Genomic DNA, 19,298 nt, shown 5'->3' with positions numbered 1-19,298 from the left:
GTATTAAATGCCTCGTAATTGGATGCAAGCCAATTTCTCAAGTCTACTTTTAGGGTGGTTATACCCCAGACCCCCACTTGCTCAAGCCTCAATAATTTAGGGTGGTTACACACTACCATAGGCTAGCCGCAAGGTTGCTGTAGACATGGTGAGAAGTCTTAGGTTTAAGTGCCACCACCCGCACCCACATTTAATTGTTTTGTAGAAAGAATTGCCCGCCCAAGCGCTTGGGTAGGGGTCTTCCATACTTGTCCAGGCAGCGAGATTCACGGAAACAATTACGGCTTGCCATGTGGAGGGTTCTTGGTGGGCAGGGAAGGCAACCCAACCGCATTGTGCTCCTTTTTGGGCATGGTCCCTTTGTTGCATCACTTTGGATCATCACATATTTTCGAGAAAAAGTGGGGGGGCACTTTGTGCTTCCTTTGTCTTATGTAGCCAACATTAGGTTGTCAGCATGCAAATTTTAATTTGACGAAATTTATCAAACTTCACATGAACTGCAAAGTATCCTCCGAGTTGTAAAAGCATATGTTCACAAGCAGCAGACGCACTTCTAGTACGTGAAGAAGCGGGAAAGATCTAGGGAAGCGCCAGGTATCTTGCGAGAGGAGGTTTTTTCTTGTAACTTCTAGGGTAAAGAGTTGAGGCAACCCTACACCAGATGTTTGTGTGGCCTCATGGAGTTTCCATACATCGGTATTTGCTGCATATAGGGCTAATTGTGATTGATGAGAGTAATGGGGCTTTGGAACCACTGAGGCCAACTGCTGAGTTGATTTGGCTTTGCTGCTGTAATTGGGAGAAATGTTGAGTAATGGGAATTTGGAACCACAGAGGCCAAGTGCGGGAATCATTGCTTAAAAGATGGACTGCCAACAACCTACATGAGGTTTGTGTGACGTCGGCAAATCAAGATGAAGATGTGTATGAGAATGCAGTCACAAACATTTTAGGAAAGCAAGATGGTGGACAGCAGCAGCAGGTCATCGCATTGAAACAAATCTGTCAAAACGATAGGGTAGTTACAAGCCAGTTTACTGAAAATGGCTTGGATCACAGACGAGTAAATGTTGCTAACGTGGCCTCTCTCTTAAAGCATTATGGTAGAGGCAAGGCCCTGTCTGATGGTAGACGTGTCCATACTCACATTAGTAGAAGTGGATACGATTGCACCACTTTTATTGGGAACTGCCTTATCCAAATGTATGGAAACTGTGGGAGCATCAAGGAGGCACAAGCAATCTTTGATAAAATATCACAGCCCAATTTATTCTCCTGGACTGCATTGATTAAAGCACATGGCCAAAATGGAAGTTTGCAGGATGCAAGGAATTTTTTTGATAGAATGCCTCATCGGGATGTTGTCTCCTGGACTGCAATGATTGCTGTGTACTCCCAAAATGCGCAGGAGAAGGAAGCTCTTGGTCTTTTTCATCAAATGCAGAGTGCAGGCATCATGCCAGACAATTTTACCTTTGTGAGTACCCTCGATGCCTGTTCTGGTTTGGCAGCCCTTGAAGAGGGTCAGGAGGTTCATGCTGCCATGCTCAAGCTTGGGTATGGCCGAGATGTGGTGGTGGGGACTGCCCTTATCAATCTGTACAGCAAGTGTGGCAGTGTGTGTGATGCACGTAACATATTTTGGAGAACCCCCAATAGGGATGTTATTTGTTGGAATGCGATGATTGCAGGCTTTTCCCAGAATGCACATGACAAAGAGGCTTTGAATCTTTTTCATCAGATGCAGCTTGAGGGCTTCAAGCTGAATGATATCACCTTTGTGTGTGCTCTTGATGCATGTGCCAGGTTGGCGGCCTTTATAGAGGGGCAGGCAATTCATGCTGCCATAGTAGATCGTCGGTGTCTCCAACATGTGGCTGTGGGAACTGCACTTGTTAATATGTATGGCAAGTGTGGGAGCGTGTGCAATGCAAAGAGAGTGTTCACTAGAATGCCTTATCACGATGTTGTCTCCTGGACTGCCATAATTGTGGCTTTTGCCCAGAATGGGCATTACCAGGAGGCATTGGATTTCTTCCATCAGATGTGGAATGAAAGTGTAAAACCAGACAGCATTGCCTTCATCTGTGCTGTTGATGCATGTGCAGGTTTGGCAACTTTTGAAGTTGGGCAGGAAATCCATGGTGTCATAATTTGCCTTGGACATGAGGTAGATGTGCTGGTAGGGAACGCTCTTGTCAATATGTATATCAAGTGTGGGAGCTTACATGATGCGATGAGTGTATTCATTCAAATGCCTTTTCAGGATGTTCTTTGTTGGAATGCTCTGCTTGCAGCACTTGCTGGCAATGGTAATTGCAAGGAAGCTTTAGACCTTTTTCATCAGGTGTACTGTGAAGGCCTCAAGCCAAATAATATCACCTTTGTCCGTGCTCTGGACGTATGTGCAAGCTTGTCAGCGCTTGAGGAGGGAAAATCTGTCCATGCTGCCATTGTGGGTGGCAGCTATGGGCATGAGGTGGTTGTTGCAACTGCACTGGTCAATATGTATGGCAAGTGTGGAAGTGTACGTGATGCAAAACTTGTGTTTGACACTATGCCTTCTAGGGACACTGTATCTTGGAATGCCATGATTACAGCATTTATCCAGAATGAGCATTGCCAGGAAGCTCTGGATTTCTTTCACCTGATGTGGCTTACGTGTGTTGAGCCAAACAACATCACCTTTGCTTGCGCTCTTGATGCATGCGCCAGCCTAACAGCCCTTAAAGAGGGGCAGAAAATTCATTGTGCCATTGTTGAAACTGGGCATGCGTTTGAAGTGATGGTTGGGACTGCCCTTATCAACATGTATGGCAAATGTGGCAGTCTGTCTGATGCAGGGTGGGTGTTCAGCAGTATGCCTCAGCAGGACGTAGTATCTTGGACCTCGATGATTGCAGCATTTGCCCAGAATGGTCATTTCAAAGCGGCCCTTGAGCTGTTCCATGACATCTGGTGTAAGGGCCTTAAGCCAGACAATATAACCTTTGTCTCTGCGATTGATGCATGTGCCAGTCTGATAGCCCTAGATGAGGGGCAAGAGATCCATGCTGCTGCTGTTGATGTTGGATTTGGGCAAGATATGGTGGTGGGGACTGCCCTTATAAATATGTATGGTAAGTGTGGGAGTATACAGGATGCTAAAGTCATTTTTGGTAGTTTGCCTCATCGTGACACTGTCTCTTGGAATGCGATAATTGCAGTATTAGCCCATAATGGGCATGGCAAGGATGCTCTAGCTCTTTTCCAGCAGATGCGGCTCCACGACAATAAGCCTGACAGTACTACTTTTGTTTGTATCCTGACTGCCTGCAGTCATACCGGATTGGTCGATGATGGCAGACATTTTTTCCTTTCTATGAGTGATGAACATGGTGTTATTTCCACACTTGACCATTACTTGTGCATGATTGACCTTTTGGGTCGTGCAGGGCACCTAGATGAGGCCGAGAACTTGATCGCCTCCATGACATGTGACAAAGCTGTTGGATGGCGGTGTCTGCTTGGTGCCTGCAGAATCCATGGTGATCTAGAAAGAGGAAAGCATGCTGCAAGTCAATGTTTTGACCTCGATCCTATGAATGCCGCACCATATATTATGCTTTCAAATATTTGTGCGGTTGCAGGCAGGGCAAACGAACTAGTAAATGTGAAAATGACCTTAAGGTAGACGGATGTGAAAATGTTGACTGGGCAGACCTGTATTGTGGTCAATAAAGTGGTGCATGAATTTATTGATGGGTCCAAGTCAAATCCTAAAATCAAGGAGATCCATGGAGCACGGCATGTACAGCTGGAGGAGGCAGGTTATGTGCCTGACACAACAGCAATTCTGTGTGACAAAGAGGAAGACACAAAGGAATGTGCTCTTCATTACCACAGCAAGAGGCTAGCCTTTCTATGAGTGATGAACATGGTGTGATCTCCACATTCGACCATTACTATGCATGATTGACATTTTGGGTTGTGCTGCAGAACCCATGGTGATGTGGAACGAGGAAAGTGTGTCCTACAAATGCTGTGACCTCAATCCTACAAATGCTGCACTATATGTGATGCTTTGAAATATCTGCATGGTTGCATGCAAGGCAAATGAATTAGTAAAATGTGAAAATGGACTTGAGGAAGACCGATGTAAAAAAATTGACTCGGGCCAGACCTGTATTGTGGTCAATAACGTGGTGCATGAACTTGTTGATGGGGACAAGTCACATCCTAAGATCAAGGAGATCCATGAAGCGCTGCAAATGTCGCATACGCAGATGCAGGAGGCATGTTATGTTCCTGTCAAACAGCGATTCTAAGAGGAAGATACAAAGGAATGTGCTCTGTGGCAAGAGGCTGGTCACTGCTTTTAGTCTTATTTCCACACCTGCTGTGACACCTCTTTCCCATTCCCTGAATCTTCACGTGTGCTCTGATTGCCATGCTTACACAAAGCTTCTTCCTAAGATTGTTGAACAAAAGATTTTAATCCAAGATGCTAAATGCCTACATTGTTTTGAGCATGAAATGTGTTCATGTGGGAATTGTTGGCGAATTTTCTAAAAAAGGGTATCACAGGTGCAGTGATGAATGACCAAAAGGATATCTTATGAAAGGCCAGTTACTCCCTTACTCCAGCATGGAATGTGCTTGTACACAGTATTGGTAGATCTATGAAAGAGCTAACAGGTCCAGGATGGAGGAATAGGAAGAAAAAACATAGCTTATCAAAGACTGCTATCTTCTTGCTCCTTATATTATTCAAGTTGGTAGCTGTGGGTCTGAGAATATTGAAGATGCAGTAGGGCACCATGTGTCGAATTTCGGAACGGATCTTAACCGTTGCTGCTCTCCCTCTGAAGTATACTTGTGCTTGTTTGCCATTTTGACTTATATTGCATATATCATTCTCATGCCACTCAACTTGTGGTACTTCCTTCTCAAGGTATATGATATTCTCATTTATGGTGTTCTCCTTATCATCATGAAGGCATTCATCTTTCAACCCCCCAAAGCATAAAATCATTCTATTTTTCATACTAGATTCTTGCTCTTTCACTTTCATGTAAAGATTGACATTCTTCACATTGCTGTTAGCATCAGCAATCATCTCTTGCTTCATTGATTGCACTTGAGTGGTGACCATTCCTTGCACTTTAGAAACTAGCTGTGGTGTTGGTGGAGATTCATTACATTTGTGTAGTACCTCATGGATGACTTCTTGCTTTCCATTGCCCTGCATGTCATGAACTTTCCCTTTATTGAACTGTAAGCCCAAGCTTGAGCTCTCAAAGCTTGATAATAAATATGCTCTGCTGTGGATCTGAAATGGTCTTCATCCTTTGATATGTCTTTGTGGTAGGAGTCGGGACAAATGCTGCAACAGTTAAGTAAGAAATCCTGCTAACCAAAGTTGACATAGCAAATGATTTCATCTTGGTAGGTTCCATGTTGGCCTGCACAGATCTAACTACCCCAATGCTGGTCCTAACCTCCAACTAGGGCTAGGGGTTCAGCCCAACGTGGAGTTTGTGAACTAAACAGAACTGAGACTAAAGTAAACTGAAGCCAACTGAAGCTGAAAAGAAGCTGGCGGTCTTGACTGAGTGAAACGACACGAACTTTGGGACTTTGGATTTACGAACTCCATGGCAGCAGCGACCTTTGGATTTGAAGGGCTGGAGCTAAAGAAAATGCGTGACCTTAGGCTGGCGGTGCAATGCCTGAGCTGAAATGCTGAAATGAAACTGCTGTTGTCTGTTGGTGCTGCAAGCTGTGACACGACGACCTGGGCTGAGGGGGCTGAGAGAGCTGAGGGGCCGAGACGGGGCTGAGAGAGCTGAGGGGCCGAGACGGGGCTGAGAGAGCTGAGGGGCCGAGACGGGGCTGAGCTGAGAGAGTGGAGCGGCTGAGGGGCTGAGCAAGCTGAGCTGCTGAGTGGCTGAGAGGGCCGAGTGGCTCTCTCTGTGTGTGTGTGTGTGAGAGAGAGAGAGAGAGAGAGAGAGAGAGAAAGATATATATTTACGTCCATGGGAGGCCTCGTGGGCCTATGGGACATAGTATGGAATCAAGTAACTCATATAGACCATTGTGGGCCAGGGCAAAGGGCTCACTAAGGCCCTTGTTGAGTAATAAAATGCTATACTAGTACAAAATAGCAAAGTAGCAAAATGCAAAATGAGAGTGACATGAAGATATCAAGTGCTTAGATCTAGAGTCCCAAGTGCGTGGACCGGCCCTACGTATCCAGGCTCCATGATGGCTCTCTGATGGGATGCAAAGAGCTCATGTATCTGCATCTGGCGGGATGTCTCCCGTGGTGGTGGAGGACGTGGTCTCCTCGATCTCTGGATCCGATGGGCTATGTCAAGAGTGATGCCTTGCCTCGGTCGATCTCCCCTAAGGAGAGCTGAAATAGGTCGAACCTCGATCGTGTGTGCTTTGGTCGCTTGTCGCGCCGTGTACGGTCTCTGTGCCCCTCGTCTAGCAATGCTGTGTTGGCTACCTCCACTGATCCATATATCTCTCATGAGAGAGAGAGAGAGAGAGAGAGAGAGAGAGAGAGAGAGTTCTTGTATATGGTCAAGATCATCGAGGGAGATGAGCTCATGCTATTGTTGTATGAAGTGCATATGTATTCAGAGCAAGATGATCCACCATAAATCCGACATATTCCACTTTGGAGAAGCGATCTTGACTAGAGAAGCTTTTTGGTAGCCTTTTGGGGAGGATAGGGCCATAGGGCACAGAAAAAGGGGCTGATTTTCAGTGTAGGGGATGATAACAAAGTCCATCACATCCACATTTTGTGTCAGACAGAGAGACGTCATACACATCCATACTTTGTGTTAGAGAGAGAAACTCCATACACTTCCACACTTTGTGTCGGAGAGAGATTCAATTCAGGTACATGTATAAGTATCTCTTAATGCAAAGGAGCTCTCACTCTTTGGGCTCAGTGTTCAGTTCATTTTTGTGTTCATGTGCTTGATCTCCTGGCGTGCATGCTCTGTTGACGGTCTCGTTGTTACCCTTCGGTTTGATTGTTAACCTTTTGCCCACCTTAGTGTGCGTGGTTGGCTGAATAGAAAGATGCCCTCTCTTGCAATCTTGATGTCCTGACGTCCATGCTCTATTGACTATCTTTTTCTCACCCCTTGGTTTGATTGATAACCCTGTGCCAAACTCGGTGTGTGTGGTCAGCTGAATAGGAAGATGTCCCAAACTCTCTGTGTGTGGTCAGCTGATTGATTACCTTCTGCCAAACTTGGTGTGTATGGTCAGCTGAATAGGAAGATGCCCTCCCTTGTAGTCTTGATGTTGCTTTGCCAAGCTTTCCTAGGTCGCTCAGGATGCCAAAATAGATGTTAACAGAGAACACCAACAATCGGGATTTGTGCTATGTGGGTGAAACTGCATGAAGACGGGTGATTATGTACTCAACCGGGAATACAAGTAATGTGCAGAGATTCAAGAAGTAATAACTCAACAATGCAAACACACTTGTATTACTTGATAAGATCTGATGAATTACAACCAACCATAGCCACTCTTGCTCACCTAAGCTCGAGGCACAATAATCTCTGAGAGACAATTCGGCTCAATCCTTAGAGCCTATACATAGAAAAATAGGACTAGGACTAGCACAGGAAAGAGCTCATTACAAACTACCAACTTCTATATTTAGACCTCGGTTGAGAGCTGTCGCCTTTCTAATTCATTCCCTATGAACCACCAACCGTGATTGGTTCGTTGACGTTCCTGGCCTTTTGCCCTTCCTAATAACTTGGAGACACACTGCCTGGCCATTAGTGTTGGCCAAAACCCAATCCTGCTCGCCTTCGTGGTTTCGATCCAAGTTGTTCTAACTTCTGACTCGAGTCGTTGCAACTTGACTTGAGTCACCGGGTTAACGATGGGTTAACATTCGCCTCAGATTTGCTTATGGTGTGTCCTCACAGTTCTCTGGGTACCCACTCAAGTCGTTGCTCGAACATCGGTGGAGCATCATCTGCAAGGGCTACAACTGATTTTCTCACATTTAGGTGCTACGCTTTGTGCTGTAGAGTCACTGAGGGTCTTTCGATGAGAGTTGGTGCAGATGATCCACAAAGAGCTTCAGAAGTGCCAATGAGAATTCTTGTCCTTGTGGCTCAGGTTCTCTGGATGGAGGCTCTGGTGACCAAGGCGAGAGCCCCCTGGTCCGCCATTCTTTGGTCCACTGTTAGTTGGTGGCTCTAGTGGCCAAGGGTAGAGTCCACTGACATTTGATTCTCTCTGTCTTTGGATGTCTCCTCCACTCCATGATCATATATCTTATGACTTTGGGTTGGACCGGTCTCTATTTACAAAATATGAACTATAATGATAGACAACATTAGAGGTAGGTTCCATCCACTTCTCTATCGAAGGCCTACACATTGTTAAAATATGACGGTAAATGGTGGTGGCCTCAATAAAAGTAATGTTGAGTAGCTGCTCTACAAGCCACATTATTTGTGTAAAGTAAGCAAGACGGTATGCTATTCTAGGTCGGCTACCACTCCAACTAAAGTCTCTACTTTCCTAATTGAAGTCTCTACTCCTGTATGGAAATAGTTATGGATGTGCTTGATTGGCCCCTTTACTCTGTTAATTGTGCTTGTCCACCTTGCCTATCAGCATCCTCATCATCATTGTGATCTCTTTGTCTTGGTGGCATGGATGATTTTTTCAAGTTAGCTTCGTTAAGAAGCTAAACTTTCATATGGGCATTGAAAGTTTGTATGTCCTAATAAAAATAAATGTTTGAAACATTTAAATAAATGTCCTAAATAAATGTTTGAAACATTTGCTAGGATTTCAAACTTTTATGGAAAAAAATTAAAAGTTTCGCCAGGAGTTACATTTTTTCCTTCAAAATTCAAAAGAAAGTACATAAAAAAGTACTACATGATACCAATATTGTGAAACTAAAGAAATGAGCTTGAAAACTTTCGCCAAGATTTTATATTAATATATAAGCATGGCTTTGGTAAAAACATCCCTGCTTGTGGGATGCTCAGGTGCTCTAAAAGGCTTATCGAATTTATGGATCAATGCCTGATTTTTTTAAATGTTGCCACTTGTTGGCAAAGCGTAGCGTTCTCTTGGCAGCTCTGATGTAGCTCAATAGAAACATCATCAAGAGATCGTGGAGCCACTCATCTTGTTGCACCATCAATTGATGCTGGTAGGCAATGGTCTGCTGGTTGGTCCGAAGTGACCCCATAGCCTCTTGATATGATGGGCTAAGGCTGTGTGCTCAGCCTGAATGTCCTCATGGGCCAACTTTAAGCTATTTATCTTTGCGTCGATTCCACCTTTTGTGTTCCTCCATGAGCTCGATTAGTTCAATAGAAATCCTAGAGCTCCTTTGTGTACTTGTTATGCTCACAGTGCTCATACCTGTGTCGTGTTGACTTGGTCATTTGGGCCGAATGACTTGGTGACAATACCTTTGCCCTTATGATCCATTGTGGTCTGAGTATTTTCCCTGTTAGAGCTGATTGCAAAGGAAGAATTGAAGAACTGGTACCTGCCCCCATTTCTTTGGGTCCTGAGGGTGTCTGTATCTATCTCTACTTGGCCTTGACATTAGTCTTCTTACTTTCATCCGTGGCCTTCTCTGTGTTAGCAATGGTAGTTGTCTGATCCATGGGCACTCCTTGCTTGGGCTCCATGGTGACCTACTCTGTAGTAGTAGTAGTACTCTCCTTTTGTTGCCCCATGGTGACTCCTTTATGTTAGGCTCAGGTGTATCTTTTCACTTGGGAGGTCTTTCCTATGATCTTATTTTGAAATCCAATGGTGTCTGCCTCCCCACTTTGCTTCCCAAAGTTGGCTGAAGGGGTCTGATCCTTAAATACTACCTTGTTGGGATGTCCACCAATGCTAGTCCCAGTCTCACAAGCTCGTTCCTACCTAGTCATGGGGCTACTCCTTAACTGATCAGACTGAGAAGGTTGCTTCTTAAGAGGAGAGGACTGTTGCTCAGAAGGGGGGTAACAAGGCTATGATCTAATGATTTGGTGGCATTAGAGGAAAAGGAATTGAAATGGTATGAGGGAATGAGACATGCTCAAAGGAGAGAGCTCAGAAGACTCAAGGATTGGAGGGAATTTTTTGTGGAGACAAAGCATAGTGGATCTTGTTTGGTATATCTTGCTTGGAAGAGGTGGTGGTGGACGGGACTTAGACAGTTAGATGCTTACCTCATCAGAGATGTCGAGCTCCTCGGCACCCAATCCTGAACCACCAACCACTTCTGATGCACTAGCCATTCCTGTTGACAATAGTTGTGGTGTTGGGCCTTCTAGGTGAGGTATCTTCATGCATAGTCTAGTGTGTTGTGGGGATCTTGAAGGTATGTTGATGGAGCTCCTACTCCAAGCTACTCCTTGTAGGAGCAATGTATGCACGTATGGTCCATAAGTGTTATACAAATGGCTTCCAAAGTTGTTGCAATGTGAATCCTCATGAGAAGGAGGGGGAGGGAAGAGGGGAGATGGAAGAGGGAGAGGGAGAAGAAGAGGGAGAGGGGATGGGGAGCAAGGAGGAAGAGAGGGAAAGGGGGATGAGAGGCATTCAAAAAGTCAAAAGCAAGAAGAACATAAACAACACTCTTGAAAGAAGAGAGAACTTCTATGCCTCAAACTTGCACGTAATAAATGAAGACCAATGTCAACAATTTTCCCATTTATACATGCCACCTTTTGAAAAGAGGCCAACCCTATTCTCTTTACACCACTCCCTTTCCTCTTTCTTTACAATAATCTTGGATCCATTTGGCTCCAATGCACAATCCTAGCTCTATGGACTTGCCATCATCCATCAAATGACATTGCCAACCAATGTAGTTAACATGCCCCCCTTCCTGTTCTTAATCCACTCCCTTGGATCGTGCATGGTTGTCGCTGCAAACCATTCCTTTTGTGCCCTTGTGGAAACCTTCCCTTTTGGCATTGCTTCGTAGGGCTTTAGTGGATCCAGTTTTGTGGCATTGTTGCTAGGAGTTGGATATTTCATCTGGTGATGTGGTGGTTCCAGCATCAGATTCCATCGTAATTGGCATTGCATGAGTGATTGCAATGGCTAGATGTTGGGTGGATGGATTAGAGCTGAGTACTTCTGACCCTTCAAAGAAAGAAGAAAAAACAAAAATCTTAGGTATAAGTTAGTAGGGATGTAAGCTCCTAGTGGTGTTAGTGTTAGCGGAGTAAGTTTTAGTATATTATCATGCTCCTCCTTAAGTCCCATATTTGATTTGAGTGGGACTTTTATTAGATTCTCATCAGAGTATGTCTTTGACATGCCATGTTTGGATGTTTAGATGTTTAGAGTTGCGCATGACATTTTATGTTGTTTCTCTGCATAGAAGTTCTTTCAAAATCCATTTTATGGATAACATTTCATTGAGCACTTTGCTAGGAAGTTTTTTGAGACCGATAAGGTTATGGTGCCAGCTGAAGCTATATTTGTCCGAGTCATCAAATCCAGAGGAGTTTGATAATACACCATACAAACTCCTAAACTGAGAAGTATTGCTGAAAAGTTTATGGCATCATGGATTCTAGGAAAGTCCTCTAAGTTAAAATTGATATTACATTGGAAGGCTCAAATGGCTAAGTGGGTACTAGTGTTAAAAAACGAAAAAAGAATAAGGAAAAATAAAAAGAGAAGGAATATTTGGAGTTAGCTAATGGAGGGGTTGGTAAATGAAAGGAAAAAATCTTTGAGGATCATAAGAAACTCATCTAGACCCATTTTGATGTCATTAGATTCACCCTGCAATTGAACTCATCCTTTGGAGCTGTTGGTGTAGGACCATTTGGTGTTGCATATGTGGAGGAGAGACTTGGGAAACTTGGGGTTGATTTGTCTTTGAGTGGCCCTGGACCTTGATGAAGTAATTAGGTTTGCATACCCTGTGTTAGTGAGAAGTTTCTTTCCATGGTAGCAACGTTTCATTAAGGTCTTTGGTATCTTCCATCACAATAGGTTCTTATGGATATAGTTCATTTTTAGGACTATGTTCTTGTGGGTCTACTAATATGGAGGTGGGATGAATGTCGAGTTGAAGGAGTGGTTTTGTAATTCCTTGGTGGAAAACCCATCAAGGTCTCCAAACTACCATTGCCTTGCTCATTTTAGACTTTGCAGTACGTAGGGCTCCCTGTAGCAAAGAAATAGATCTAAGTATTAAGTTAATAAAATTAACAACTATCGGCACATAACCCTGCTCCACATTCTTAAGATTGAAGGAAATCAAACAAACCTATTCTCAATGCCATTTCTATGGAACCAATTCCACAAAACATCGTAATATTATCTATTTCCAAAACAACCACAAATCCCATCTGAATATGGGGGGTGATTTCTAGCTTCACTCTTACTTGACCTAGGCACATAGGCCAAGATAACATAGTACTAAAATCAATACTAGCATAATAGTTCTAGCAGAGACTTAGATGTAACTAGTACTACATTAGGGGAATTTTGAACTCAAAAAAGGCTTCTTGCATTAGGTCCTTAAGATTTCTCTAACCTCAAGATTAGCAAACTAGCCAATGGGAAGGCTTGGGCGTTAAAAGAATCAAGGATTCCATATTGGCCTCCCATTGGTGGAGAGGCCTCCCTTGGTCCCCACTACCTACCACTTGCCTCCTTCTTCCCCCCCCACCTCCTTGAGGCATTTACTCACCCCCTTAACTTTTGGATGGTCCCCCTATCCTCCTCAAATTCATGCGGATGTTCTCCAAAAAAATGAAAATTTGGAAAAGTGTCTCCACCTCCCCAAACATCTCCCAGGAGTCTCCCCAAACTATCCCCATTCACTCACCACCTTCCTCTCAGCCTCTAAGCTCCTCTCAACCTCTTCTCAGCCTCCTCCTCCTCTCACCCTCCTCCTCTCAAACTCTTTCTCTTTGCTCCCAGTAGTTCACACCTTATCTGGCAGGATTGCATTACTTGAGGATGCCTTGCAGCAGTTATTAGCACAATGGTGAAGCACTCCTCTTCCCCTAGACCAAAGCTATCTCTTCAATCTTGTGTAGGTCACATTTTGAAGGATGGCAGTGTTGTTTGGATTGCACAAGAGTTTAGGCTAATCTCTTGTCTGACAATGCAACCTTCTACAATAGGTCCATTCAAGGTTTCAAGAAAGGATAGAGCAAAGAAAGAGAAGCATTGAAAGGTCGCATTGTTGGGTTTTGTAGTACCAAAAAGGGACTCAAGGTGAACGTTCAACATGTGTACATGGCTCGAGATATGAACTTGGATCGTACAAATTGAGCTTCCTTTCCTTCAAATTGTATGTATTTTTGCATTATGACAACTGTATTTGTCCATTGTGCTGTGTATGTTTGTGTGTTGAAAGGGGAGGCCTTATTGAGATTGAGAGAGAGAGAGAGAGAGGGTAGAAGGTGTTTTATATATGTATACATATATATATACACATGGTTAGGGATTGTCTTGATATGAGCTAAGTTAAGACATATTTTACCCTTGGATCTATGGACAGGTTTCTATGCATCAATTTTTTGGGTTCTTGGATATATACATACATACAGATAGACATACATACAGACAGACATACATATATATGTATATATATATATATATATATATATATATATATATATATGTATATATATATATTTATATACATATATATATATATATATATGTATTTGTATGTATATATATATATATACATATACATATATATATGTATCTGTATGTATATATATATATATATATATACATATAGATACATATATATATACATATATTTGTATATATATATATATACATACATACATATATATGTATATATATATATATATATATGTATATATACATATATATATATATATATACATATATATATATATGTATATATATATATATATATATATATATATATATATATATACTCACATATGTATGTATGTATATATATATATATATACATATATATGTATGTCTGTATGTATGAGGTTTCTATGCATCAATTTTTTGGGTTCTTGGATATATACATACATACATACATACATACATACATACATACACACATACATATATATATATGTATATATATATACATATAGATACATATATATACATATAGATACATATATATACATATATATATATATATATACATATAGATACATATATACATATATATATATATATATATATACATATAGATACATATATACATACATATATATATATATATATATATATACAGACACACACACACACACATACATATGTATGTATGTATGTATGGCTACCAGTGGCTTTTCCCATACCTCATGGGAGATGAAGTTGTGGCTCGCCCCTGGATCCATGAGTACTTTGATGTGCATGCACGAAACCTGTAGTTGAACAAGCAACCTGGCTGGTTCCACTTTTAGCTCATCTGTTAGTTGCATCTATTCAGTCATTGCCTTCAGGAGTGTCATTTGCTTACGTGGTCAGAGCTTAGCATTATGGATTCTAGCTTCCTCGATGGCCTGGAATTTCATCTTGGCCACCTCGACCTTGAGTTCTTTTTCTCTATGCATGGCTTGAAGTGTGGAGAGAGAGAGTGGTCCGTAGTATCTTTTTAATTTGCTCCCATTAAGGTAGCCATCCATTTATGTCCCATCAAGGGTGGCTATTTGGCATGACCCTTGGGGAGTGATCTCAACCATGCGGTAGGGACCCATACCTCGGTACTTTAGCTTGCGTTTGGTATTACGGATACTGTATAGGGGTGCCAAATCTCCTTCTGCCAGGTCCTTGTTCTTGAGGTTGCGGTCGAACCACTTTTTACATCGAGCCTTTTCTACCCAGAGAGAGTAGACTGCATGCAACCGTCTCTTTTAACCTTTCAAGGTCAGCTAGCCATTTTGCTAATGCGTTCTTTGTGAGTCTTTCCTTAACGGGGTAAGACAAAGGCTAGGCACTACATTCTCCATTGGCATTACCGCCTCCACCCCAAAGGCTAAGATGAAGGGAGTACAGTGCGTGGCCACTTTGTACGAGGTCTTGCAAGCCCATAACACTGCTATGAGCTTATGCTCCCAGTCGGTACGATTGGATTCTACTGTACAGGCGATGAGCTTACAACATGTTTTATTGAGCTCTCAGCCAAGCCATTTGCCCTAGGGTAGTATGGCATTGACTTCCTATGTATGATCATAAACTCACTAGTCTCATCAATGCTATCGTTTCGTTGAGGAAGTGAGTTCCTCAGCCATTGACTAACTCCAATGGACATCCAAACCACGTGATGACTTGCTCATATAAGAATTTGGCGGTGGATCTTGCATCGGCCTTCATCGTGGCTCTCCCTTCCACCCACTTGGTGAAGTAATTGGTGGCAAGAATGATGTATCTGGCCCCGGTCTCCTTAGCTGCTGGGCTTATGGGTCCAATAAAATCAATGCCCCCATTTTTGAAGGGTTGAACATCGCTCACGATTCCGGTCAAGGGCATCATGTCTACCTTGTGAGGGATTTGGATACGTTAGCAGGGGTCACATCGTTTGATGAATTCAACCGTGTCTCCAAAGAGTGTCGACCGCCATAGGCAAGCTTGTAGTACTTTACATGCTGTAACATCAACGACAAAATGACCTCCTGTGATTCCTAAGTGGGCTTCTTCAAGCACGTCGATGTATTGGTGTTTGCACACACATCTTCGCAGGATGCCATCCTTGTCCATGCGGTATAGTTAGCCGTCTATTAGTTGATATGGTGCGGCATCCTTAATTAGTTTGTGGGATCTATCCTTCTTAAGGACTGGGGCCCAGGGATAATCCGTTTGCCAAGTAGTGGCCGATTTTGGCAGCCCATTTGGGAATGATGTCGAGGAAGAAGAGAGAAGCATCTGGGAGATCATCATCTACTCCCGTTGGGGTTCACCGTTTGGAATCCTCGATAGGTGGTTGTCCAAGACGTGGGTTTTTCCTTTACGTACAATGACTGTGAAGTCAAACTCTAGAAGGATCAACATCCATCTGGTGATGCATCCAATCATGCAGGATTTGTTGACCAAGTATAGCAATGCTTGGTGGTCCACGAAGAAGACAAACTTGTTAGCCAACAAGTAGTGCTTGAACTTCTTGACTGCATAGACCTGCTGAGATATCGAGCTCCACTTGTGATATGCCAGGGTGATCGTTGTGCATTTACGTCACCGACTTGTTAGCTGTAGATGCGGTTGGTACACCGCCCATGAATAATAGTTGGATGACAGCTATCTTTATGTACTCTAGTTAGTGGCTCAATTACTATGCCACCTTAGTTAGCTGAGTTTGGTTTGAGACCCACATATAGGGTTCATCTATTCTTTTGTACTTAGAGTTCTTTTGGCTTTCACAACTAAGAAGAGGAAAACTCTTTTTAGCCTCCACCTTTGTGTATATTCCCCCATTGTGTATGTGAGAAAGCTATAAGTGAGACTCCTTCCTTCTCTCCGACTCTCTTCACATGGTATCAGAGCTTGGTTCGTGGTAAGGAGCTCAAGAAAGCAAACCAAGTTCGTGGTGTCCTAGTAAGAGGATCAGTGTTGCTTTCCTTTTTTTCGAGTTTGGGAGCAAATCTCTGCAGGTAGCACAGCTGGAAAGTGCAAGAGTGCAATGTCTCATATTGGGATGCCCTTCGTGGTGTGGCAAAAGGGCAGTATATGCTACGGGATTTCGGGGCCATTTCGTGGCCTATTTTGGTGGTGGAAGTTTTCTGTAGGCACTCAAGAAAGTGCCCTGTTTTTGATGTGCGACCATTGTTCTGCTGGGGTTGGTGAAAAGTTATTGTAGAAATTACATCGTATGCATGTGCACAGAGATATTGGGAGTGACATAATCATTCTTATTTCTTGTTGATGCATAATCATCACTAGGAAGCGACTGTGTGGTTAAATACCACTTTCGTCAGTTTTGCAGATTTGCCCCTATGAGGCAAAAGTTGTGTTTTTTTGCAGTGACAGAATATTTTGCAGTGTTCTATAATGGCGTCTAATGCTCTTTCACAATTTGTCACTGAAAAGCTTGACAAGAACAACTTCCAAGCATGGAAGTTAAAATTTCCTTAAGGGAAAAGGCTATTGGGAGTTCATTACTGGAGCTGAACAAGAACCATTTATTCCTAATGTTCCCAATCAACAGGAGTTGCAAGCATTTAAAGGCTGGCATGAGAGAGCCAGAAAAGTTATGTACTGGCTGTTTATTAGTATTTCAGATTCTATGATTGTGCATATTCAGGATGCAAGCATGCCGAAGGAGGCATGGGATACTTTGACAAAAATGTATAGCACAAATATGCAAGCCAGGAAAATGCAGCTCAACCAGGAGTTGCATAATGTGCAGAGAGAAAATATGAGCATCAATGACTACCACATGAAGGTGAAGAAGATTGCAGATGCACTTGCTTCTATTGGGTCACCAGTGTAAGATGATGATTTACTTTCTGTGACCTTGAATGGTTTAGGAAAGGATTATGCACAATTCTGAACATCCATTGCCGTCCGTGCGAATTTTCCTGATTTTGAGGAGTTCATTGCTCTTCTAATTTCTGAAGAGCAGAGAAATGGTGGTGCATCTTCTTCAAGAGGAACTTCAAAAGAAGCTGTCTTCTACTCAAATGCTGGAAGAGGTAGATGTAGACATAGAGCAGGCCGATTTGGAGGCCATGGCAGAAATCAGAATATGCAGCAAATTCAAGAAAACCAGTCCTATGGAGGAGGACGTGGTAACTTTAGAGGCAGGGGGAGCCAAAGATTTCATGGTGGATGGCAGAGAGGCCAAAACGCAAACAACAATGTTGAATGCTACTACTGTGGTAAAATGGGTCATATGGTTAAAGACTGCTATAAAAAGCAGAATGACATCATGACTGGAAAATTGCAGCAAGTCAATTATGCATCCTCTAGTAGACAGGGTGATGACAGAAATGAGAATCTGTTTATGGTGCAACACATGAGCAATTCTATGACAAGTGCAGAAGAAAGCAATGATGTGTAGTATGTTGACTCAGGTGTGTCAAACCACATGAAAGGTCATGCAGAATGGATGTAGGATGCAAGGAAAATGGAAAGACCAGGATTTGTGGAGACTCGTGATGATACTGCACATCCTACTGTGCAGATTGGTAAAATTCCTTTGTCTATGCAGGATGGAAAAAAGCAATACTTGTCTGATGTAACTCATGTCCCGAATATCACCAAGAACCTGGTTTCTGTTGGTGAAATGGTTAAGCAGGGCTTGCAGGTCAGATTTAATCCTCATGGATGCTTTGTTGAGGATATGAAAAATAAAGGTCGCTTGATAGCAAAAGGGAAGAAGAAGGGCAGGATGTTTATGTTGGATGCGGACATGCCTGAATTGAGTGCAGCAATGTTTGCACATGGGACCACTATAGTTGCAGATATTGATATCTGGCATAAACGCATTGGTCATGTTAATGTACAACGACTTAAATTAATGCATGCCCAAAATATTGTTGTAGGATTGCCTTCAAGGTTGTAGAAATATAAGGTATGTGAAGCCTGTCAATTTGGAAAACAGGCAAGGAAACCATTTCCTAGACATGTTCAAGAGAGCAAGAGGCCATTGGAATTAATCCACTCTAATGTGTGGACTACTAAAGCTGCATCTCTTGGAGGCTATCATTATTTTGTCACTTTTATTAATGACTACAGCAGAAAAGTTTGGGTGTATTTTATGAAAAAGAAAAGTGAAGTGTTTGGGCATTTCAAAGCTGGCCCCTAGCATTTGAAACAGGACATCGGAGGGTTTGAAGTACCTTAGTAGGGGCATTCACTTGCTCTATGGGGACCCTGGCAAGTGTAACATTGGAGCGGGGGTCTCCGAGCAATTGAATTTAGGTCTCTCGCCCTTGCGTTCACTGGGGCGGTCTGGAATACAGGGACGTGTTGATCCTCTGGCAGGAGGTAGTGGATTAAGGTGCCACTTCCCTCCTTGTAGGGGTAGCAATTGTGAGGTCTGTGATCAGGATCTCTGTCTCCTCCCAGTCGTTGGGCACTTCTTCTACCAACACTTGATTGACTGGGGTTATACGAGGTAGCGAGGGTTGTGGACCCAATATGAGTGGTGGTAATGGAGCTGGCAGAGTTCTGTATTGGTTAGAACCAGCCACATGACTGGCTGGTGTGATCAAGAGGTTAGGCGGGGCCGTTAGGGCTAATAGGGGTCTCATTTGATACATGGGTTGGGGAAGGGTGCCGGCCTTGCCCTTAGGCGCGGGCACTCATTGGAGGGGTGGTTGCCATTGCAT

The 19,298-nt window shown here is 43.0% G+C and overlaps 1 protein-coding gene across 1 annotated transcript; it reads left to right on the top strand.

Moving 5' to 3' along the window:
• Positions 1 to 433: 433 nt before the first annotated feature.
• On the top strand, positions 434 to 3,970 carry LOC147900574 (pentatricopeptide repeat-containing protein At2g33680-like). The gene has a single exon (XM_087376518.1). It carries the CDS (start codon positions 818 to 820, stop codon positions 3,674 to 3,676), a length of 2,859 nt encoding a protein of 952 aa, XP_087232644.1. The 5' UTR covers positions 434 to 817; the 3' UTR covers positions 3,677 to 3,970.
• The last annotated feature ends 15,328 nt before the right edge of the window (positions 3,971 to 19,298 follow it).

Source organism: Dipteris shenzhenensis, chromosome 7, assembly GCF_047967505.1.
Source record: "Dipteris shenzhenensis isolate YYH24624 ecotype China chromosome 7, Dip_SZ_1.0, whole genome shotgun sequence".
In the NCBI taxonomy this organism is placed as follows: Eukaryota; Viridiplantae; Streptophyta; class Polypodiopsida; order Gleicheniales; family Dipteridaceae; genus Dipteris; species Dipteris shenzhenensis.
The sequence above is the reverse complement of the archived record's forward strand: the minus strand, read 5'-3'. Positions and strand labels throughout refer to the sequence as shown.

What these genes read in the sequence shown, in the direction of transcription:
- LOC147900574 (XM_087376518.1), top strand. Translation starts at nt 818, where the DNA reads ATGGGAATTTGGAACCACAGAGGCCAAGTGCGGGAATCATTGCTTAAA.